The following is a 25022-nucleotide window of genomic DNA, read 5'->3' as shown; positions in this document are numbered from 1 at the left end:
CAAGAGTCACTTTGCCTGCCTGCATGTTTCATGAAAGTATTCTGCAACTTTGTAATGCTGAAGGTGGCAATGTCAATTCCTGTGTCCATGAAGCCACTGTTGAGGTTGTTGCCAAACACAAGACTCATGGCCTTCATCATTTCTCTTCTATGTGGGCAAATTCTATCACTTCAGTGTGAGTCAGCAACTACCAGGCCTTAGAATCTTCCACAGGGAGGTGTTTGGGAGAGATGTGGGTGTCTCCTCAACATAATCCTATTCTAAGACAAGGATGTCTAAGTAGTATCTATACAGATGTTTAAACAACCCAAATGTTTTGTCTCCTAACTTTGCTAATCTATGCCTTGCACTGGACATAGACAGTGTATCATGAATCTGATGTCACCTCCCGGTGTCCCAAAGTCATCAGTCTTTGATATATCACTTATAAAGATCCTCTTCCAATTCTCCTTTGACAAGGGAGATGTGTAAAAGCCATATACATGTGTTGGATCATCAATGTAACAAATTTTAGAGGAAGTCAGAGTTCTTCAACCTGTTCAACCTTCATGGAAAAAAAATGCCTTTACATTTTTGATTTAATACCTATCAGCACCCCTTTTTACCACCTTTCAGGATGAAGCATAGCCTCCATGGCCTACTTGAAAGCTATGAAGAACAATCCTCAGTAAAGTTATTCTCCTCTTAGCTCCTCACTTGTAATGTAAGTTACTTATACATGAAGTACTTAAAATATTTCAAATATGCTATTTTGGATTTGAGACAATCAAAAGGGTTTTTGTTTTTAAAAAGCTGTGCATTGCAGTAATGGGGCATTGCCATGATGGGGCATTGCAGAAATGGGGAATCTCAGTCACCAGGCCTCCATTCAGTCTAGCAAAGCCCTGTGCCTTTGCTAAAGCTTCTCCTCCATCCTGCTTTTATTGAATCTGATCCAAGTTACTGCGAAATGGTGTTGGCCTTATTGGTGAGGGTGTCAGTTGTTAAAGACAAGGTGATTGGTTTTCTCTTACAGCTTTGCTGCCTTCCTATTTAGCATGTCACAAGGAAAATACCCATCACTCAGGGAACTACAGCAGTAAAAAATGAGGAGGGTCCAACTTCAGGAGTCTCCTTGAGCTTTTGTAGGCTGGTTTGCCTGCCCTTCCGACTATACTCCATCTAGGCATCTCCCAAATAATGGTAAAGAAAAAGAATGGAAAGACACTAGTACAGAATTAGCCCAAAGAAAAGAGAACAAAATCCTGCCATGATTGTTGAATGACTGAAGTCTGTAGAATGGGAGAGCAGAAATTGCTTAGTTCCTGGGCAATCAATCTCTTAATTGAAGGGGACTAATGAAAACTGACAAATGCTGGTAAATAAGAAATAAATGCCCATTTCAACATCCTTTATTATTTTCTAAACACTGCAATAAAGAAAAGCGGGACTGCTGCATCTAGAGGTAAATATACCCACTGATGCTATTTCAGAATACCATTAAAGTGTAAGAGCACTAAAATATCTCTTATTTTCCAAATAAAATAGTGGTAGTCTTTTCTAACTTTCTGAAGGCTGGTGTCAACACCCCTTCCCCCAAGTTGCCAAGGAAGGTGATAGGTATGAAAATATAATTCAGGAAAAAAAGTGCTAATGGACAGAGCAAAATCTGGGAGAGAAATAGCTGTGAACAAAGCTGGCTAGTGACATAACCCAACTCCTTAACCATTCTTCACAGTGCTTGACTGTTGCTATTCTGCTGTCCATCCTCTGAACTTGCTCCAATTTGTCTCTGTCCTTTTTGAACTGTGGTGCCCAGAACTGATTTCAGATGGGATCTGACATAGGCACAATACAGTAGAGTGCAAAGTAATTATTTCTGTGCTGTTGATCACTTTTTCTGCCTAGCAAAGAAAGCTCTCCTACTTTACTGTGCTGCAACATGAGAAACTGGCACTTTTCCCCCTCACAATGCAGCACAGAAAGAGTATAATCTGGCCATGGAGAAACAGTTCATTTCTATACTATGCAATAACAAAAGAAGCTTCTTTCTTACTGAGCTGCAAGGGAAACCAAATATATTTGTAAGTATATATGGGAACATATATAATTGGGCTATGAGAGGACAGTATAGGGGGTTATGATGTGTATGTCCTCATCTATTGTTGCTGGGCAGGCTACTTCTTAACGGCATGCAGCTCTCTGCAGAAAAAAATTCTTGTTCTTCATGGGAAAATGTATTTTAATATTCAAAAAAACTTACAAACTGCATACCTTATCCTTTGCTGAGTAACCCATGGAAATTGTGAAGGAGATCACTGGTTTCAATTATTCTTCATAAATGAGGAATTTCTCATTTCATATATTCCTCATAAATCAGGAATTTCCAGTTGGCATGGTTCATAATTTTAGTTAAGTTTGTGCCTTTGCATAAGTTACTTATTGCTACCACCAATCTGATGGTATAACAAACTTTCAAACTTTTCACTATTATTATTATTACTATTATTATTTTAATAATTTTATAACAACACTTACTTGTAAGTGGGAGAACTGAACTGAATAACTGCTAGGCTACCAGATCTCTTTATTGAGTGCGAAAATGATTAAAACTGACAAATAAAGTAGAAAAAAGCACAAACATGTCTCCTCTTCATTCCCAAATGAAAAAGTGGAGGTCTGCTTAACTCTTCTCTACCTTGTTAGAAACCTGAAGAGAAGTTGATGCAAAACCAGAGAGAAGGTGGAGTGGGGGGCAGTGGCAATGGGCCTGAAAAGAATTCAGGAAACAAAGTGGTAATGGAGAAGGCAAAGACAGGGAGAGATGTAGCTGAGGTGGAAGATGGAGGCTAACTGGTAACTGAGAGCAGTCTATACTTCCTAATACAAACACACCTATGTGCAACAAACAGTCTTTACCTTCAAATAAATAAATAGCGGCAGCAGATTTTAAATGCCACTTCCCAAGTGGAGTATTTAAAGCCATCCTTGGGCTGCCTCAGCTGCAGGTCAATGATGTGGTGGCATGTGAACATGTTCTTTGGAAATGGTTAGTGGCCCATCCTTATATGGAGCAAGGAAGCTGTGTGGATTTGCCCTTAGACTGTCAAACAGTGCCAAATAAGGAATTAATTTAAATTACTTAATTTAACAGGGTACTGCCAGTTTGGTGTACAGGTAGTCCTTGCTTAACAACCATTCATTTAGTGACAGTTCAGACTTATGACAGTGCTGGAAAAACCAACTTACAACCTGTCCTCACACTTATGACTATCACAGCATCACATGATAATGATTTGGGCACTTGGCAACTGGTTCACATTTATGACCATTGCAGCATCCTGTGGTCACATGATCACCATTTTCAACCTTCCCAGCCAGCTTCTGGCAAGCAAAATCAATGGGAAACTGTGTGATTCACTTAATGACCACAGTGATTTGCTTAACCGCCACAAAAAAGGTAGTAAAATCAGGTCATATTTGCTTAATGACCACTTCACTTAGCAACCAAAGTTCCAGTCCAAATTGTCAGGCCCACAACTAGGGTCTGTGTCACCTGGGGCAAACATGGATTCTGCACCGATTTTGGTGCCCCCCCGCACTCATTTTGGCGCCCCCCCCCAGCGTGGCGCCCGGGGCACATGCCCTGCTTGCCCCCCCCAGTTGCGGCCCTGCAAATTGTGTTTGTGAAGCAAGGACTACCTGTAGTGGTGAAGGTGCTGGCCTAGAAACCAGGAGGCTCTGAGTTCTAGGTGGCATGAAGGCCACCTTGGGCCAGTCACTCTCTCAGCCCAACCCACCTCACAGTGTTGTTGTTGTTGTTGTTGTTGGGAAAATAGCAGGCAGGAGTATTAGGTATGTTCACCGCCTTGAGTTATATATAAAAAAGGTGGGAGAAGAAGGAGAAGAAGATGCTGATGATGATAGGAGTGTTGTCAGAGCATGATTGTGTCACAGAGAACTGGATCATAAAAACTTAGCCCAGTTCATCAAATGCGTATGGGTTTTGTGTGTGCGCGCGCACGTGAGAAAGAGAAAGAGGTATAATTCTAATTCAATGATAGTACCTTGAGATCTGGGAGCATTAAGGGAAGATGAAGCAAGTCACAGGCTAAATACTGAGATTCAGTATAGGAATGAATCCCTGTACTCCGACTAGTGTCTGATACTTTCCTTTCTTTTGTTACCTCCGTATAGGTAACAATGTCCTATATTGTATAACATCATGTCCACAAAGGGGACATGATCTGGGCTTCCGTTCTCCGAACCAACAAAAAAGACGGCAAAGTAACAATCCCACACCCGACCTGATTTGGCGCTCGGAATAAAGGCACCCGAAGAGCTCTGTTTAGCCTCAGGGTGGGTCACCTCGCCTCGGAAAAGGGAGGCGCTCGGTTAACTAATGGCTGCAATCGGGAACGTAAAACAATCAGAGAAGGGCAAAGTTCAAATCGCTCCTGCGGGACTACCTGCAATTCTACCGCTATACGTTGGAAAAGGCACGAAATCGCTTAAAGAGGTGGAAACCCTGCAAGCTCGCCGGCTAAACGCTTACAAGACGCCCCTCGTTTTTCCGCGCGTATTGTCTGCATTTTCCGGACCGGGGGTGGGGTGGGGATTATGTTACACGCCTGCAGATCTCCTGAAAGATCTTAAGGGATCGACTAGAATTATTTAGTAATTCTTCCCCAAGTCCCATCAGATTTTTGAGACGCGTAGAGGAACAGCGAAAAAGAGCACAACTAGTCTGGTCTCTAATGTTGGGGAATTACGTGATCGCGAAAGGCCACTGTGCTTTACTACTGTACTAGTTTCCCGGGAGCAGCTGGATCCTAATCACATTTTCTTTGAGTAAAAAGCCAGCAAGTTCATCCACAGGCTTGTGTTGTGTCCGCGCTGCTCCATCAAGGCCTTACCTTCATTTTGCAAAGTGTTTCGATTTTTTAAAAACCTAAACGGAATTCTAAAACTACGAAGCGATTCAAACAGGATCGCTGACAGTACGTATAGTCCCTTTTCCTTAATGTCTAGTACTAATGTCAAGTCATTCATCCAGAATATAACGATTCCACCTAGGCTTCCAGTTTTTGTTTCGTTTATCATATGCTTTCGATAATTTAAGCGCTGATCCTAGCCATTTCTCTTCGGTAAAATAATCGTAAAGGTCGGGGGAGACGGGGAACAGATGTGGGAGGAGGAACCAGGAACCGGGACGGGGGTGAGAAGCAAAGGAGTGGTTTTTTCTCGCTTTACCTGGGACGTAGGTGTCCGCTCGCTCTTCGTCTGGCAGCTCGTCCCAGCTGCGACTGGCAGGCAGCGGGATTCTTCTCTTCACAAGGAAAACGCGGGGCATGGTGAGCACTAAGACCTCACCTTGCTTACGCTCTAGGTGAGGCGCGTTTTTAATCTTCTACCTGCGCTCGGGAGAATTACTCCGTTGCTTCTCCCCCAAAAGTAAGAAACCGGAGGCCCCCTCCACCCCCACCCCCAAGTTTCATAAGGTGTATGAGTAAAGGTACCACCAGGAAACTTGGAAAGGAGCATGCGTGCTGCAAACATAACGGTGTCAACAAGCCCTCTACCTGTCTGACCGGTTGGAGCAGCTCTGTTTTGTTCCAACCCTTCCTTAGGCATGAATGTTTGCAAAGAATGTAACGTCTAAAATTAAGGAGGTGGGGGCACCTAGCATTGTAGACTTCCCTTTACTCAGGGAAAGCATCATCACCTAATTTCGCCCTGCCAGCACAGATTGTCCAGAGCCTTGGAAACAGAATTCTCTCCCTGAGACTTTTGGATCTATTTTAATGTATATGAAGTATATTCCAGAGTACTTTATCTTAATAGAAAGGGTGTGTGTGTGTGTGTGTGTGTGTGTGAGCGCCTTCACATGAAGTATATAAGCAAAGTACATAATGTACAGACTGACAGTTGAAACCTTCCTTTCCCCCTAAGCTTGATGATCCTTCCAAGTGGCCTCTGTGATGTTATTAGAATAATTTATTTTTATATGGTTCTTCCAATGTTTTCAGTGGGTGAATTCATATGTTACAGTTAGCACAGCATGGCTTGCTTTAATTTTGCTTAGCACAATGTGTGAACCCAGATATAGTGGTTTATTCAACATGCTATACTGTAATCAAAACCAAGTGTAGCCTAGAACAAAATAATTGTTCATGTTGTTTCCTTTCTTAAGTAAGTAAATAACTCATTATGAATATATATCATCTCCCTCATGAGTATTTTTTCAATATTTATATTACATGTAAATATGTAAAAGTAAGATTTGTTGTTCCATTTTAAAGTAGTCATTATTCATGTATATGGAATCTTCTCATTGATGATGATGATACATAACCAGAGGTCCCATGGTGACCTACACCTCCTTAAAAAAATTGGATAGCCACTTCCTAAAGTTGCTGTAACATTCTGATTTTTCATGTGGCATGGAAATAGGGATTGATGAAGCCATAAAACAATTAACAGAGAGCATAAAGCATAAAGAACACATCATGCGATGTGCTGGGCTTGATGAATCCAAGGCTGGGGTTAAAATCACTGGAAGAAACATTAACAATCTCAGATATGCAGATGATACCACTTTGATGGCTGAAAGCAAAGAGGAACTGAGGAGCCTTATGACGAAGGTGAAAGAAGAAAGTGCAAAAGCTGGCTTGCAGCTAAACCTCAAAAAAACCAAGATTATGGCAACCAGCTTGATTGATAACTGGCAAATAGAGGGAGAAAATGTAGAAACAGTGACAGACTTTGTATTTCTAGGTGCGAAGATTACTGCAGATGCTGACTGCAGTCAGGAAATCAGAAGATGCTTAATCCTTGGGAGGAGAGCAATGACAAATCTCAATAAAACAGTTAAGAGCAGAGACATCACACTGACAAAAAAGGTCTGCATAGTTAAAGCAATGGTATTCCCCGTAGTAACATATGGCTGCGACAACTGGACCATAGGGAAGGCTGAGCAAAGGAAGATCGATGCTTTTGAACTGTGGTGTTGGAGGAAAATTCTGAGAGTGCCTTGGACTGCAAAAAGATCAAACCATCCATCCTCCAGGAAATAAAGCCAGACTGCTCACTTGAGGGAATGATATTAAAGGCAAAACTGAAGTACTTTGGCCACATAATGAGAAGACAGGATACCCTGAAGAGGATGCTGATGCTGGGGAAAGTGGAAGGCAAAAGGAAGAGGGGCCAACCAAGGGCAAGATGGATGGATGATATTCTAGAGGTGATGGATTCAAGGTTGGGGGAGCTGGGGGTGGCAACGACCAACAGGAAGCTCTGGCATGGGCTGGTCCCTGAAGTCACAAAGAGTCAGAAGCGACTAGACAACAAAAAACATAAAGCATAAATAGATTGTTACATTCATTACTGCATCTACTAATCACCAGTAGATGTTATTAGATGATATCTGACATTAACCAGACAATATCCAGTCTCATTTTGCATAAGTTGCGGTTTCTATATGGTTTTCAGTGGTACCTTCACATAAAGCACGTTGCAGTAACTCAGACAAGAAATTACTACTGTATGGAACACTGAAGCTGTTACTTCTGTTCAGGGATGGCCATTGCTGGTTATCACAAGGATGAACCTTGGCTTACTTGTTCAAACTTCCAGACCACATTCTGCATGATAGCTCAGTTCCAAGCATTCTTTCCTGGCAAGGACTAACAGCATCCTTGCAAATTCTAATCTTCCCAGGAGACACTGTGACACTAATAGGTGGAACATGCATGCCCTCCATTGGCTACTTCCAAAGAAAGCTGCCAATAGAAATTACTACTTTAATCAATGTAGGAGGAGAGGTGTGTTAATCTGTGTTATGGCAAAAAATCAGGAGAAGTTTGATAGTACTTTTCTGAGTAGCAAATTTTATTAAAAGGCATATGCTTTCCTGAGCTGCAGCTCACTTTGTCGTATGCATAGAGTGGTTAGACTGATGTAGGATTTAAACTGGTGGGAGGTTGAAGGGAAGGTGGGAGAAGGGAGAGGTAGAAAAGATGCAGGTTACCAATGAGACAGATTGCAAGTACCTTTCCAATTAACAATTCTAATGTGTTAAAAACCCAGTGTTTGTTGAGAATAGCTTGAAACCTTTTGATATATGTAAGTTCAACAATTTCTCATTCAATAGTGCTATTAAAGTCCCTCTTTTCCAAAACAGTCATTCTGAATTCTGTACAGGTGGTCCTTGCTTAACAACCACTCATTCAGCGACTGTTCAAACTTGTGACAGCACTGAACGAGTGGTATTTACAATGGGTCCTCTGAGTTCTGGCCATTGCAGCATCCCCGCAGTCACATGGTTGCCATTTGCAACTTTCTTTGCTGGCTTCCAACAAGCAAAGTCAATTGGGGAAGCCAACAGGAGGTCGCAAATGACAACCATATGACATCCTTGCTTAACAACCTGTAGAGATTCGCTTAATGATGGCAACTGGGACTGCTGGAATTGCTGTCACTAAGCAGTGTGCTTTATGACCATGTTGCTTAGCGATGGCATTTCCAGTCCCAATTGCCATCGTGAACTGAGGACTACCTGTAATCAAGTATCCTAGGAGGTTAAATTGCTCTGCTATTATTTTGTCCTCATTCTGAGTCCTGATCTCAAATTTGTGTCCATTAATTCTTTTGGGCAAAGTTTGGCCTGTTTGTCCAATGTAGAACCCAAAGGAGCCTTGCTGACAGATGATGGCATATATCACATTGGAGGAAAAGCAGGTGAAGGCACCTCTTCTCTTGTGTATTTGTTGGGGCATGTGATGATGCTATTGCTGTAGATGTGGGGGCAAAGGAGACATCTGGGTTTGTTGCAGGACCTGGTTCCCATGTTGCCATCATTGTCCTGATAATTGGATATCTTCCAATTAATTCAAAACTATAATTCCAAATCCCTCTGGTCCCTTAATCTGTTATTAACTTTCCAAAATTCATATACCAAGCATCCTTTTGCTGCATAGTCCAAAAAAATCATATATTTTCAAAACATTTAAAATCAAATTTACACCATCATCTTTTAAGGAGGTAGTCTACCAGCTTTTGAACCAAGGATTTTCTATGTGTCAAATATTATAATCAGTAAGCCACTGAGAAAGACTTGTAACAGGAGCAGCAACAGACCTCCTACAGGAAAATATGGGAAAATGCAAGAAAACAATTTTAATTTTAAAGTTGGCTCTTGTGCCTGCATGTATGTGCATAGCTTTAACTTTGCATACATAAATTTAACTTCAACACACATTTATATGTCTCTCTGTGTGTGCATGTGTATATACTGTAAATGCACATATAAAAGCATATACATCCACTAAGTTCTGTGCACAGAAAGTGAAGGGATTGGTGATTGCATTTCTGGAAGGAAAAGTTAAGATGAGAATTGGACGAGAATTGTCCAATGAAGGGCTATGGCAGCTTGAGGATTTGAATCCTTTCCAAGTTGCTGCAAGTTCTTCAGGGTTGATCTGCTCTTTTTGCTTGTCTGGGCATCAGTATCGGCCATTCACTGCCTCTGGAGTTCAGGAATGGAGGATGCTCTTGTCCACTCTCTCTCAACCCATCGCAAATGGACCCTGCACCTATTTTTTCCAGCTGTACTTCAAAAGGACCATTTCCAACATGAGCCATCTTAAGCCCTTCAGAACAGATGGTTTGCAGTGCTTCATTCTGATCTTGTCACGGCCCCAGCTCCAACTGGCAGTAGCATTTAGCATGCCCCTTCTTCTCCAGCAGCTGATCACTGCCCTGTGAAACCATTTTGTCCTGGGCTCCCAGGCTCTGTTTTCAACTGGTCAGCAAGAATCAGTGTTCACTGTCCTGGCCTCTTAAGTCAATCACCTTTCCTTGCCCAGCGTTTTCCTACCCACTTAGCACTTCATTTCAGGCTTGCAACTGCCAGTGGCTATTCTTCCCATTTCTGCCCAGGCTGGATGAAACATGCTGCTCTTGCTCCCCTGCCCCCTGCCCACAATATCCAATAGATCCATTTTCCCTTGGTTTTGTAATTTTAAAAACTGCAGGGTAATCAGGTCCTGTGATGATCATATTCTGGACTGGGTATCAATCTAGCCCTGTTGCCAAACCGCAGCAATCTGGATTGGAATTTCCAAAGTCAGCTTCAGAAACAGCCAGGAGCAACAAGCAGGAGACAAGCAGCTCAGGCTGCTGTGTGAGATTGCCCTTGGTCCAGACAGGTTTTTCTTAGCTGGCTTAGAGATGTTAAAACAGTATAGGAGTTTAAGGGTGAAGTGAATAAATCAAGAAGCATGCTTGCCTGAACATGCAAAGTTGATTTTAAAGGAACATTTAATTTTAGGTTCACCCATTTCAAAATTCCAAAATAGAGAAATAACGGTTTTAAGTATTACTTTACTGTCCATTTACCATTCTTTGATTTCAGAAAATAACTTTTAGATCTGTCTTTTAAGAATCTGGATGACCACTAGATCATAACATTTTAATCTTTTGCTGCCATTTGATGATGCCCAGATTTTTTCAGTCCGGATCTGGTAACCCTAGTGTATTAGTATCATATACTTTTTACAGTAATTGTGTAAGACAAATATACAGAAAAACCAAATCATAATTTTCAGGGCAGGCAATTAAAGAATTACACCTTTATTCTATTTAAAGGACAGTTAAAAGGCTGTGGCTGTGCTTGCAGAACATGCAAGTCTTTTTATCTATCAGGCAGCCCTGATAGATAGATAGAATACATACATGCTAAGCCAAAATATGGTTGGTTTGCTTGGGGTTTAGTATGCTACCTGAAGCCACCAATTATGCCTTGAGTGGCGCAGAGTGGCAGGCGGCAGTACTGCAACTGAAACTCTCCCCACTACCAGAGTTCAATCCCAGCTGAAGCTGCATTCTTGGGTGGCTGGCTCAGGTCAACTCAGCCTTCCTTCCTTCCGAGTTCGGTGAAATGAGTACCCAGCTTGCTGGGGAAGGTGACGACTGGGGAAGGCAATGGCAAACCACCCCACTATAGTCTGCCAAGAAAACGCTGCGAAAGCGGCATCGGCCCAAAGGGTCAGACATGACTCAGTGCTTGCATAGAGGACAAAGCATGGTGAATTAAAAAAAAAATCATGGTGTGCTGTGTTTTGTGAAAGCTGCCTAGGAATCTTTTCACTGTTGAGGCTTTCTGGGGCGACTGACTACAGTAATTTGTACTGGCCGTGATCCAACCAGTCGTGCTCAGACACAGGAAACCCATTTGAGGTATGAAGGTCCGAGTATCACTGCGCATCTGTCTAAAACCACTGGGTCTTCTGTTCGCACGAGCGAAGATCTGAATGCAGAAAGCTTGCAATATCTGATGTATTTTTCTTTTTCCATCAGTTACTACTTTTGCTCTAAGTTTCTTCGCAGAAAGTTTCCTCAGAAAATCGGAGATTAAAAATATTTTTGCTACAACCTTATTCCTCAATTTTAGAAATGCTAGGTGAACTTTCCAACAAATGTGCTGCATCTTTTCTTCTAGCAGGGTAAAAACAGAGTTTCCAAATTACTCAAGAAATTAGGGTCAACGTTCTAGCTCTTCAGTACAGCCGAACGAAAACATTGATACTTGCCAGAAAGAAAGGCTCGGAACCACGCGCTTCAGTCAAACCTGTTGAGCATGCGTAGCATATTGAGCACGTGAGGCGTCCGTACAGACGCGCATGCTCCTAGCAGCTTGTCTGCAATGCTGTAGTACGTTTTCATGCTTGGTATTGTGGGAAGTTGTGGCGCTGCGTCGTGTCATGTCGGCGGCTTCTAAGGCAGCCCTGGGGGTTTCTGTCCTGCTCTCGGGCGGAGCCATTGTTGGTGTCCACGTCCAACAGAGACGTCTCAGAGAGGTAATGTCAACTTAAGAGATTTCTCATACACACGAGAGCCTGCTTCCGCGTTGAATTTGGGAACCATTTTTCCCTCCCTCGGGTCAGAAGTAACAGTTACTCCATAGAAAAGCTATGGAGGAATCTGCGGTTTTATATTGCTCTACTAGGGCAGTTGCAAAAGGTTTCTAAAAGCATATGTAATTCCGTCGTTTCTCTTTCAAGAAAATGCCGCATTAAATGATCTTTTAATTCTACAATCTCTTCTGTGAGGAAAAGTAAGAAATTGGAGTTTTTAAATGTATGTAATGTCAGTGCATTCTAAGGCTTATATTGAATTTGAGAGACAATTTAAGTGGATTTACTTTTGCTCAACCTGAAGGCTGTGTTGTAAAGTTTTTGTTTTCTTCCTGGAAATCTAAGCCTTTATCATATTCCTAACTAAGGTTTCTTATAAGAATCAAGCAGTAACTTGTATCTTTGTGTTACATTTTTGTTTCTGGGTAGGGATATCATGTACAATGTATTACCCTCAGTTCCATGCTGAGGGTGGAAGAAAAAAACATCAAAAGAAAACAGCATTGTTTCCAAACTTAATTGCATTTAAACTTTTTGAGAATTAATATTATGGAGAATGAGAAGTTTGTGTTGATAACTGCTAAATGAACCTTTATAAAAGTTTATAGGAAAGGGAAAAATTCCCTGGAAAATTGGTATCCATTTCTCAAAAGCTGGATGCATGTGCAAGCATAGTGCATGTAATAATTCATCAACTTAAATCTTATTTGTGCTTCATTTATCAGATAACTTTTCTTTTTCTCTGGTTTCTTCTTAAAATATCACACCATGTATAAAGTAACATACTATGCATAATAGTACTAATGTCATTTTTCTGTTAAAAAAAAGATAGTCTTTTAATCTCTGATTTTCCACAAGTGGGAAGGCTGTGACTTTCGTGTTTTATTTTGTGCATATCCACAAGAATTACAGGTAGTCCTTGCTTACTGATGGTAATTGGGACTGGGAACTCCATCACAAAGTGACATGGTTGTGAGGCAAGACATCACATGTCTGTAATCATGTGTCCACACTGACTTACTGTATGACAGCAGTTCTGGCAGTCCCAGTTGCTTAGACAAATCCCACATGGTTGCAGCATCCCATGGTGATGTGGTCGCCATTTGCAACCTCCTGCTGGCTTCCCCATTGACTTTGCTTGTGGGAAGCTGGCAGTGAATGTTGCAAATGGTAGTCACATGACTGTAGAATGCTGCAGTATAATTGTGAGCCAGTCGCCAAGTGTCCAAAACGCAATCATGTGGCTGTGGGGACACTGCAAAAGCTGCCACTACAAAGACTCTTTGCAAGTCCCCCTCGTTCAGCGCTGTCGTAACTTCAAATCATCTCTGAACAAGTGGACATTAAGTAAGGACTACCTGTAATTAACTTGTCACTCTTGGAAACATATTGCTAGATTTGATAAACTCTTGATCTGACCTTGCAGGGGAGTTTATATTGTTATTTGGATTGAAGTTAGTCACTTGTAAAGACTAACAAAAGGTAAAATAAGAACGCAGTAATAGTTCCCTATCCTTTCTCAAATTAGCCTTGGGCCTTGAGGGAAGCTTGATATGGCTTTATAATGTGTGTGGTGAGACTTTACTGCAATAAGAAGAGCCAGCACTTGTCGTATATATGTAGGGCAGGTCTGGCCCAAATCAGCCCTGATTGTTTGTTGAAGTATGCATAAAACTGTTCCTAGTTATCCTTTTAATTGAATTAATTAAACTAGGAGTGATTTTTTTTTTACAGTGGCATATCTGATATTGTATGACTTTGTTCATGAAGTAAATGAAACAAGCAGCAAAGTTTGGTGTTTGTTCACTCATATTCCCTTTATTAAATCAAGTTTATTACAGCCCTAAGGCCGGATACAATCAAAATATCTAGTAATAATAGTATTACACATCTCTATCAATCAATCACAGAAAAACAATAAGTATGGTAGGATCTAAAAATAAGAATAAAAATATTAAAATAAATAAAAATAAAATACTATTTTAAGAAATTCTAAACCTAAGCAATGGTGTGGCATATTGTGCAGATGGTAGCATAAAACTGGGCAACTTGGGAGGATATTTTTGAGTTCTTGTCCAAAAGAAGTGGCATTAAATAAAAATCACATCAAAACAACAAAGTAGTGATAATTTATAATATAATAGCATTAGCTAGCAGAGGTAGATCATTAAAGAAAACCTATCTTCTTTCAGAGCCAAGTTTTTGGAAACTCAAGAGGGAGGAGGCTGTTCTTATATCTGGAGGCAAGCTGTTCCACAGGATGGATTTGAAAGAAGGCCCTGCTCTGGGACCCCTGTAGATGGAATTCTTTCAGAGATGGGACCCTCAGCCAGGCCTCTCTCCCAGATCTTACAGGATGGGCAAATTTACTTCGGAGCAGGCAGTCTTGGAAGTAGCCAGGGCCTGAATAGCCAAGCCATGATAACCAACACCTTAAATAGTACCCATAATCTGACTGGTAGCCAGTGAAGCTCCTGAAGTAGAGATGTTACATGGGCAGGTATTGAGATGTGCGACACTATTCAGGCTGCTTCATATAAAACCAGTTTAAGTTTCCAGGTGGTTGTTAAGGGCAGCCACATGTTGACTGAGTTTTTGTCCAGGAAAGATCACAGTTGATGTACAAAATAGTAATAGTAATAACTTTATTATGGTCTTTGACCAGCCTTTACAATAAAAGAAAGTAGTTTCATTCAACAATTCATTGTCAGGAAAAAGGGAAACAACAAAATAATAAAACAATATATCTAATTTAAAATTTTGCGCAATTATATAGCTTGATAAAAATATTTGGCCACCAGGTATATGAGTGTAGAATCACCATCCCTTAAAAAGAAATAAATGTAAAAACTATCAGTATGACCTTCAAATTTAGAAATGTTGGGGAAGATCGGAGCATGTCTTGGGGCATCATAAAAAGGACCCCATATGAGGATGTGGGCAAGAGTTTCTCCCTCCCTGGATCCACAGGGGCGGAGTCTCTGTGAATAAGGAGTCCCATGAAATTTTCCCGCCAGCAGTGCTGAAGGGAGGGCATCAAAGTGGGCTCTGGAAAAGGCCCATCTATATTTGCTTAGGATTAGATTCTGTAGATACCCTGCAGTAGAGGGTTTGTGGCTATTTAGAATTTGGTGATAGAATTTGGGAGCACTGCTAATATCATTTTGGTGATCAATGTCCCTAATCCTTTCTTCTACTATTGATTTGACCTTCTCCAGAGTTAGTTGGCCTAAATATTCGGGAGACTGCAAAGTTCTTTTGTATAAGTACGGTGCCAGTGAGAGTGTCTGACAGCAGCAAAGGCATCATACCTGTAGGATCAAACATAATTTTGAGTCCTGAAGTTAAAATCCTGATCCAGGCCTGGGCCTTAATACTTGGCACATTCACTTCAAGCCTCAAAACTGCATTGGGGGTGCATTTTGGGGTACCAAACAAAGATCTAAGGAAATTTGACTGAATGGTTTCATAAGCCCTTAGGTTTGTGTATGGGCCAAGTTGTATCCCATATAGTAGTTGGGCAACTGTTTTGGCCATAAACAGTTTAATTGCTTCTGGGATATAATTTGCCCCCTGTTGCCTGTAAAATTTTATTATTGCTTGTGAGCTCTTCTGGGCAGTAGGAGTGGCATAGTTTGCCTGGGCTGTTAATTTCCTAGAGGCCTGAAATACTAAGCCCAGGTATTCAGAATATTTAACTTGTTCTAGTTCGTGGGAGTCAATTATCCACTTTTGCTTTAATGTACAAAATATAATTGTGCAAAATCACAGCCTCAACCTGTTGTTTAGGCTGGAGCAATGAGTCCAGGAGCACCTACAAATTCCAGTTCTGTCTGAGAAAGTATGATCATAAACAGAACTAAAGGTGATACAGCTCTGGAATCAGAAGGTTTTGCAGCCACTCCATTTTGCTAGATTTAGTTTAAGACTAAATATGTTTCTCCACATATAAATCCTAATAGCTTCCAGGTATCAAGTTACTATCTCCACTGCATTGACTACTACTAATCCTCAGCATGACGAAGAACAGATGGAAATGCCCCTCCATTTTCAGACTACATATCTAATGCTCCAAGAAAAAAAACAGGTCTAAGGTGTGGCCTTCTATACAGGTTAGACAAGCCCATAGTTGTCATTGTGGCCATGAATTCCTGAGCTGTCTCCTCCATCAGGGGAGGTAAATTGAAATCCCCTAGCACTAAAAGCTAGAGTACTCTCACTAAAAGCTAGAGTACTCTAGGACAATCCCTGTTTGGTAAAGTGTTCTGCAAACTCAGGTAAGGATGTAGCTGGGCATCAGGGAGGTTGGTACAAACAACAACATTGTCAGCTTATTACATCCGATCATCTATGGAACAATGCTTCTGACAATTGGCTCATCACTATTTCGGTGACATTCCTCTTTTCCCAATATTCCTCCTCACCCCCATTTTCTTTTCCTCCCAAGTTCATTGGGAATAACAATAAAACAGAAGAGGGAATATAAGGGAATATAACATAATTAAAATACAGATAATAAAACCATTCCATTATATTGTTGTTGATCACCTCTCCAGTATGCTTAACCAATTTAATATGTAGCCAGCTCCCTTAATCACATAAAATCTCTCTCTCTCCCCTCTCATAAAATCCCCTTAATCACACAAAATCTCTCTCCCCTCTCATAAAATCACACACTCTTTCATGCCATCTTATGCAGCTGGATCCCATCTCATATAACTTCCCATTATTCCCCCTTGAAATTCAGCTCTCACCCAAATTTCGGGGGAATAGCTTCTATTCATGCCTGTCCTCTTGTTGGTAATCTCCCCATCTCTCAATCAGAGAAGCTTACCTCCTGTATGATCTCATTACAACCAAACTCATTCCTCTTCATTTCTACTATGTTTCAGTCTCTGTTTTATCCTAAATGTCTTAACGTTTTGTAAATTCCATTACTGGAGTTAGTCCTCAGCTTGTTGCAATAGCAGTTTAGTCTCTTAGTAATCCAGTGAACCCTATCTTTTCACCTCTGGATATTGTCTCTTAACAAGCTGCAAACCCTGCTTCAACTGCAGAGTCTTCCACTGTGGCCCAACACCTCAAAGGCTGATCATCTTTGTTCTGTTTCCATCTGCTTTATTCATCAGGCCCTGAGGGCCTCCAGACCACAAACAACTTTGGAATTGCCTTATCCAGTTTGCCACACACTGTGGTCCATTTCTGGCTTCTCACTAAACATCCCCCAGCTATTTAACTGCTCCTCACAATACAACTCTTGACACTAAAGGGATTGTATATTTCTAATAAATCCTTTTCTTCAGTATCCCTCTAGAACATTGGCAACATTTAGGGAACAAGATGATTATTTTCTTCTCACTATTTCCCTATTTGGTGATAGGGCCATATATTCCACTAGGGGAAATTAATAATATCGTATAATTATAATAATATTATTAATAATCTCTATGTGTCTGATGGACAGTAGACCACGAGAACTTATGCTGCAATATATGCTACTTTTTGAAGTGTTCTTATTTTTCTTACAGCAAGTACTTTATGGATCTTTTCCAATCTTACAGTAATATTATATGAGAATTAATGTAATTATTAATATCTTTTTTCAGAGGCTACGGGAAGGCGTGTACAGAGATCTTGAGAGACAGAAATACAAGGAACATTTCCATCTTTTAGATGAACATACTACTTTGACCACACAACTTGAACCTGAGAATAGCAAAATGCTAATGGCAAGAAAATCCCAAGTGTGAAAGGAAAGAGTTGTCATCGTAATTTTTTATTAAATAATTTTATTGTTGTCATATTTACCAAGGCAATCATACAGATTGTGCTTTTTAAATATTAGAAGAAAACATTTCTAATATAGTGAAAATAATTCTACATAGGCACAATGGATAAAAATGCATACATAAGTGAGATGATGAATTGTCATGATGATGAAGCTACAAGAACATCTCCTTCAGAAGGGCTGGAAGAGGGGGAAGTAGAAGGAGAGACTCTTCTCATAGTAGAATCTGAAGATCAGGCATCAGTGGATTTGAGCCATGATCAAAGTGGGGACTCTGTGAATAGTGATGAAGGGGATACATCTTGGACAGAGGAGATATCTTATTACTGTGAAAGATGTCAAAAATGGTTGCCAGCAAGTAAGACTTTCTAATTCTTGATGTCTATATTGTGTCCTTTGTGAATTTAGAGTTTCCTAAACTTACTGTTTTCGCTCCATTTTGCACATAAGCACACATGCTGTCCATTCTTCCATGTCAGCCTCCTAGCCCACGCACATTCTCTGCATTGGAACCACCTCTCTTTTAGCTTTGCTGGATTCCTACTAGTTCTGTCTTTTAGTATGTTGTGTATCTGATGCATACAAATGTCAACACCAGTCATTGCAGTGATTTATGATAATTATCTTTGACTTTCCTATAATAGGTACGTGGAATGGTATCCCAACACAAGTTTAGATATTCTATTCTAACCACCTAGTGTTCCTTAGAAGTGATCACTTATCTTTGTATGAACTGCAGAAGTCTGGAAAATGCTTCTTGGAAATCATTTGAAATCATTTATGCTTACTCCAAAATAAATGACATGGATTCTTCTTAAGACTGGGCTAAACCACAAGTAACCATTAACATAATTTTTTGTATAGCAAGTCGTTTAGGAAAAAAAACAACCCCTAAATATATATTAGCTGTTTGGACATATTTTAATCAACATGTCTTTGTTGCATAACAAAAAAAATACATGCATTTTGTTTTTTCTATGAGAAGCCACCAGCAAATCCCAGGGCTATAGGAATTAGAGTTTCCTAAATTTACTGTTTAGGAACACCCAGAAAATCACAAACCACTTCTATTCCTGTATTAAGAATATTCCATTAAGTCAGGTCCTTCGAAAGAACAGATCTCTTTAATGCTTATTTGTTCATTTTTTATATGTGGTTGATGGCACTTAATCAATTTCCTTCAGGAGTTTAAATTGGCTTGCATTTCCCTTCATTTATTCCCATCACAACAACCCTGTGAGGTTAATTTGGCTGAGTATGTGACAGGCCCAAAGTTACCCAATGAGTTTCCATGGCTAGGGGAGGGGAGACTTGAATCTGGCACAACACCTTAACCAATATGCCGCATTTTTAATTAGTACTTCTCCCAGCCTCAATGTAAACAAATCTGGAAGGCAGACACAAATTGTCCTTTTTTCTCAATTCTGCACGGTTTCTTTAATGTTTTAAAAAGCAATAATCTCTTTGATCAATTTTTTGTATGCATTGTCATCCCACTCATTAAGCAAAATCAAATAGCCTGTTTTCTATGCAGAAATCCAGTAAAAGCAAGTATATAGCATTTTTGCTAATGTTTTGCTTGCACATAGGGGTGGTTGTTGGCTGGAAAAAAAGGCTGCTGAAGTTTAACTGTATAAATAACATTAACATTACAGCAAAACAGTAGTATTTATCAACAAGGACATACAGTCTACATATAGTCACAGTCTACTGCTGTACTGCTTAAGCTGTCAAAATTTTGAAAAAAAGGCAACTCAGGCACAAGCCATGGAATAACAGCTCAGGCACATGCTTGGACATGTGAAAAACTTGAGTTTTGTTCTGAAATGGAAAGAAAAGAACATGTTCCAATTTTAGTCTAGAACTACCAAACAAAAGTGTTTGGTTTTGAGCATGAAACATCAAACAGCTGTTTTCAGGATGGAATTTTTTGAATTGAAGTGTTTTACACAGGATTCTGTGAATAAGAAAGTGGTAGATTCCAAGATTTCTGTTCAAGGGCCATCCTATCTCTATTCATTGTAGTTTACTCTCAGGTAATTACCTTGTAATATACTTCATAATGATGTGACCTACGCTATTTGTTTTTGTTGGAGGAAAAAGAAGGGCTGATTTTTTTTTATTTACAGGTCAGACGAGAGAACAGATCACCTATCTTAAAGGTGATAACTTTTTCAAGTTTACTTGCTCTGATTGCTCAGAAGATGGAAAGGAGCAGTTTGAACGATTGAAGCTAACATGGCAGCAAGTAAGTAGGCTAACTAATAAAGTTCAAATTATATAATGATAAAGTAGTTCAAATTTCTTTATATGTTATTTCTTCCTCCCTCCTTTTCCAAAATCATTATTGAAATGTGTTGAAGATAGCAGGATCCAAGAACAAAGAATCCATTTGATATCTTTTTCCACACTGATTAGGAATGATCAGTGAGCATTTTGCCGTATATATACATGCAACTGTGGATCTGTATAATAGTAGTACTATTCAACCCACAAAGAAACAGCTTCTTTATCAGTATTTAACTGAACAATTTTATCAGAAGCTGTATGGAAGTTAAGATCACAGCATTTACACAATCAGCTAAGGATATTATTTGATCAAAGCTTGATTTAAGCTAGTCAGCCAAGACTTGTTCTTGACAAATCCATGCTGGCCCAGCAATCACTGAATTGATTTCAGGATGCATATAATTTGAATAGTTTATAATTTATGCTAGAATCTTCCAAATATTGCTACCAGACTGATTGGACTACAATTCTCCAGATTCTTTTTTTTTCCATTTTGAAGATAGGAACAAATCTCTGCAATCAACCTGTGCTTCACATATTCTTCAGAGTCTCTTAAATATAATATGCGAAGATTCCTAAAGTACAACAGAATTCCTTCAGTGCCTACAATGCTAATAATCTGCAGTTAGGGAAATGAATTCATTAAGAATCTTTGATATTTCCTGGTCATCTTTCTGTTAACCTCAAGTTACGCTACACTACAGCTCTTTGGAGAGAAAATGTGATGTGACATCTTTTGGAAGCACCACTCACCGCCTATGCTGCTGCATTCTGGGCCAGTTGGAAGTTTCAGTTCATCCCATGAAGAAATCCAGCCCTGAGGTTACCAGCACATACATCACCAACACCAGATCTTTCTCTTCTCAGAATGGATATACTTACCTTATTAGCCAAAATTGATTCAGACAGATGTTACTGGATAGTGTGCCAGACTCCTTAGCTATTGTCCTGCTTTAGTGGCATCAGAGCACAAATCTGAATGATTTCTTCAACACAATACTTTGCAAACCACAGTACTAGAACACTGACCAGGGCCACCAAAAATTGGGTTACACACTGTGAGAGTTATGATTTTAAGGCCTAATTTTAGAAACTCACAGCACAAGCCACGATGGATATGCGAAGTTCTTTATTAGGTCTTTCTCTCAGGCTGTCAAAGCCACGACTAGCCCCACTTCCTCCCGCCTCCCTTCCTAAGCCTCCTGCCTTTTCTTTGTCCCACCCTTTCCTCTGCGTTGACAGCTTGCGTGATGGTGGCTTCACAGTCTTTCAGATGTGAGGGGGGTTATTGCTAGCTGCTCTCTTCTCATCCCTTGTCTCCATTATTTCTCTTCTCTCTCTCATTCCCCTTGATGTGTAAGGTCGTACCCAGTTGCAATTAGCTATTGCTTCTGGGTTCTCCGACCTTACATGCCGCCCTCCTTTGGAAAGATGGCCTCCCCCCTGTTCCATCCCTTGCACCGGGAGATACCTAGAACACAAAAACCCACTTAGGAGGTAAATAAGAGAAGGCAACCAGTCTGCCTTACGCTAGGCTTAGTGGGATATTGTTTGTGGAATGCCCTGACCAGGCGGGGTGCACGAATATGGTGGCTTGCCACCCACTCGTTCTCAGCTGCTGGTAGGTGTTTCCAGCGTATCAAGTATTGTAATTTCCCCCGTCTTAATCTGGAGTCTAAGATTTCCTGGATTTCGAAGTGTTGCTCGCCCTTGATTAGGGTGGGGCTGGGTGGAGGTGGTTTGGGGTGCCATCGCTTTGATGTTCATGCTGGTTTAAGTAGACGGCAATGGAAGACTGGGTGAATATTGCATAATGCTTTGGGGAGCTGAAGTTGTACAGTGACATCATTTATAAGTCGTGTGATCGACATACTTCGGGCCAAGTTTCTTTGATGGTTGATTGGATTTCAAATATTTAGTAGAGGGATAGACCATGTCTCCCACTTTTAAGGGCCACTGAATGGATCTCTTCCGATCAGCATACTTTTTATAATCAGCTTTGGCATCGTCCAGGGCCTTAACTGTTGCTGGCCAGCTGTCACGTAGTTGGGCGATCCAGTCATCCAAGGAGAGTATTTTGGTGGTAGTTCGTGGGAGTTCTGGGATGGCCACAAAGTCTTGCTCGTTAGCGACCTGGAAGGGAGTAAATCCTGTGCTTGCGTTGTATGCTACCTTGGCGAATGGGAGTAAATCAACACAATTGTCTTGTTGGTGGCTGACGTAACACCGCAAGTATTGCTTGAGGACCCGATTCCTCCGTTTGCTTGCCCTGTCAGTTTCTGGGTGGTGGGTGGAGCTTAGCACTTGGTCAACACTGATCAGCTTGAGAAATTGCCTCCAGAATCTGGAGGTGAATTGAGTTCCTTGATCACTTATTATACGTTTGGGGGCGCCGTGGAGGCAATATATGTGATGAATGAACATTTTGGCCAGTTGACTGGCTGTGGGAAGTCTGGCACATGGGATGAAATGGGTCTGATTTGAGAAAAGGTCAGTGACTACCCATATGACCATTTTCCTCTTGCTCTGGGAGTTCAACAATGAAGTCCATGGCAATTTGTTTCCATGGACGGTTTGGGCTTGCCACGTTTTGTAAGAGGCCCCTAGGTTTGCCTCCGATGCTTTTCGCTGTTGCACAGATAGGGCAAGATGCCATGTACTCTTCTACATCTTTCCTCAAGATCAGCCACCAAAATTGTCTTCGTACTAGATGGAGTGTTTTCACAAACCCGAAATGTCCCGCCACTTTGGCGTCATGGCAACGCTCTAGGATGTTCTTTCGCAGGGTCTCAGGGATGTACCATTTCTCCCCCTTCCACCATAGTCCCATTCTTTTGACGAAAGTTGTGTTGGACCTCAGCCAGGTATCTTGTTGAGAGGCGGACTGGAGCTCAGCTTTCGAGTTCTTATCCACTTTTGCTGCTGCTGTTTGACTGTGTGTCATAGCCGCCAGTCCAAATTGGGTAGGTGGGATGATTGAGTCTACTACCTCTTCCTGTAAGCTGTTATGCTGAGGTAGGCGAGATAGGGCATCCACCAAGAAGTTTCTGCCCCCTGGTAAGTATTTCAACGTGAAATTAAAACGTCGGAAAAATTGTGCCCAACGTACCTGCTTGGGGTTAAGTTTTCATGGAGATTTCAGAGCCTCTAGGTTCTTGTGGTCTGTCCAAACCTCGAACAGGTGATGAGCCCCTTCTAGCAGGTGTCACCAGGTAACCAGTGCCCATCGAACTGCAAATGCCTCCTTCTCCCAAACATGCCAGCATCATTCAGTGTCTGAAAATTTTCTTGAGAGGTAGGCGCACGGTTTCAAGTCCCCAGCCTCATCCTTTTGTAGCAAGATGGCACCAATGGCAACATCGGACGCATCTGCCTGGACTATTGGGGGGGTGTGCGGGGTCAGGATGATGCAGAATCGGTTCGGACGTGAACAACACTTTTAGATGGTCAAATGCATTCTGGCACTCAGCAGTCCATTGGATCGGAGCTCCAGGCCTTTTCGCTGCCTTCGAATTCCCTCTCTCCTTCGTCTTCAGTAGATTGGTCAGCGGCAAAGCCACCTGCGCAAAATGTGGGATGAAGTGTCTATAGAAGTTTGCGAATCCTAAGAACCAATGTAGTTGTCTTCTGGTTCGAGGGGGTTCCCAGGCAATAACGTTGCTGACTTTACCCAGGTCTGTCCTAACTCCATTGCTGGAGATTCTGTATGCCAAGTAGTCTAACTGCGTCTTACAAAAGTCGCATTTCGAGAGCTTGACATACAAGTGATTGTTCAGCAGTCGCGTTAGGACTTCTTTAACGAGTGCCATATGGTCCTTCATTGTTTTGGAATAGATGAGGACGTCCAAATACACAAGGACGCCCCGGTACCAGAAGTCATGTAAGATCTCATTGATGAGATGCATGAAGACACCTGGTGCCCCCTTTAGTCCAAATGGCATTACCAGATATTTGAACGAGCCTAGCTGGCAGTTGAAAGCAGTCTTCTACTCATCCCCCTCTCTTATATGCACCCTGTAATATGCCTCCCGTAGATCAAGTTTGGTGAAAATCTTGCCCTTCGAGGTGGGTCAGCATGTCCCTCATTAGGGGGAGAGGGTATTTGTTTGAAGTACAGACCATGTTTAAGCCTCTATAGTCCATGCAGAGCTGTAAGGACCCGTCCTTTTTTAGTTCTGAATAGTACGGGTGCAGCCATAGATGAAGTAGCGGGACGGATGAAGCCCTGTTGTAAGTTTTTAATCAACTCCCGAAGAACTTCAAGTTCTCTAGTGGTCATGGGGTATAGTTTTGCCGTGGGGAGCTCTGCCCCCGGGATAAATTCTATGGCGCAATCTGACTTTCAGTGGGGGGGTAGCTGGTTCGACTCAGTTTCGCCAAAGACATCCTTCAGGTGTCTGTATTGTCTGGGAATGCAGGGTTCCTCTTTCATGATTTCACATCTTGCTGATTCCTCAAGTGCTCCCATTAGTTCAGATTGTGTTTCCATTGACACTATGGATAATCGGTTGTGGCCCCCATTGGGGAAATACATTTGGCCTGACCTCCAATCTACATGGGGATTGCGTTCTTGGAGCCAGGCGAGCCCTAGGACCATGGGGTGGTGGGCGATTGGGGTTACAATGAATCTCAGGATTTCCTTATGCTTCCCCACCTGCGTAAGTACTGGCTCAGTACAGTATTTGACAGGGTCCCCTTTCATATCCCCCCCATTAAGCTGGGTGAAGGTGATGGGGTCATCTAGTTTATCCACCCGTAGCTTCAGCCTGGCCACTATGGTGGGGTGTAGTAAGTTGTACATACACCCCGAGTCTAGTAGTCCAGCTATTGGAATGGGGCCGCTGCCCCTTAGTGTTTTCAGTCGTGCGCACACTGTCACTACTAGGTACTTCCCATTTACCATGGGATCCTTGCACCCATCCTTCCATGTCTGCCCTTCAGCGCTGTTCAGAGCAGGCTCACGTTTCCCTGCAGGGGGAGTTGGTCTTCGGTAGATGCTTCCGAGCCGTATGACTTGTGCTGACTCTTCTCTGAGGCAGCCGCTACTGGTA

The 25022-nt window shown here is 41.5% G+C and overlaps 3 protein-coding genes across 4 annotated transcripts in view; 2 read left to right on the top strand and 1 right to left on the bottom strand.

The window, feature by feature from the left end:
• OVOL2 (ovo like zinc finger 2) overlaps positions 1–5466 on the bottom strand; it is a 29565-nt gene extending 24099 nt beyond the window's left edge. The window contains exon 1 of the mRNA XM_063298621.1: positions 5233–5466. Within this exon, the coding sequence (XP_063154691.1) occupies positions 5233–5332 (100 nt within the window). The 5' untranslated portion in view covers positions 5333–5466. The remainder of the gene's footprint in view (positions 1–5232) is intronic.
• Positions 5467–11669: 6203 nt separating this feature from the next.
• Positions 11670–17644, top strand: LOC134493824 (protein PET117 homolog, mitochondrial). Its single transcript, XM_063298622.1, has 2 exons — positions 11670–11837; positions 17501–17644. The coding sequence occupies exons 1-2, from the start codon at positions 11742–11744 to the stop codon at positions 17642–17644; spliced, it is 240 nt and encodes a 79-aa protein (XP_063154692.1). The 5' UTR covers positions 11670–11741.
• A 134-nt stretch (positions 17645–17778) lies between these two features.
• KAT14 (lysine acetyltransferase 14) overlaps positions 17779–25022 on the top strand; it is a 28084-nt gene continuing 20840 nt past the window's right edge. For both annotated transcript variants that reach the window (XM_063298618.1, XM_063298617.1), the window contains exons 1-2: positions 17779–18040; positions 19812–19930. In XM_063298618.1, coding sequence (XP_063154688.1) covers positions 17785–18040; positions 19812–19930 — 375 coding nt within the window. In that variant the 5' untranslated portion in view covers positions 17779–17784. The remainder of the gene's footprint in view (positions 18041–19811; positions 19931–25022) is intronic.

The sequence above is a fragment of the Candoia aspera genome, chromosome 3 (assembly GCF_035149785.1).
Source record: "Candoia aspera isolate rCanAsp1 chromosome 3, rCanAsp1.hap2, whole genome shotgun sequence".
Lineage (NCBI taxonomy): Eukaryota > Metazoa > Chordata > Lepidosauria > Squamata > Boidae > Candoia > Candoia aspera.
The sequence above is the reverse complement of the archived record's forward strand: the minus strand, read 5'-3'. Positions and strand labels throughout refer to the sequence as shown.

Bases quoted from the DNA above. Each gene is read 5' to 3' on its own strand.
- LOC134493824 (XM_063298622.1), top strand. From the start codon at position 11,742: ATGTCGGCGGCTTCTAAGGCAGCCCTGGGGGTTTCTGTCCTGCTCTCG. The intron at 11,838-17,500 runs GTAATGTCAACT...ATCTTTTTTCAG, and splicing joins AACAGAGACGTCTCAGAGAG to AGGCTACGGGAAGGCGTGTA.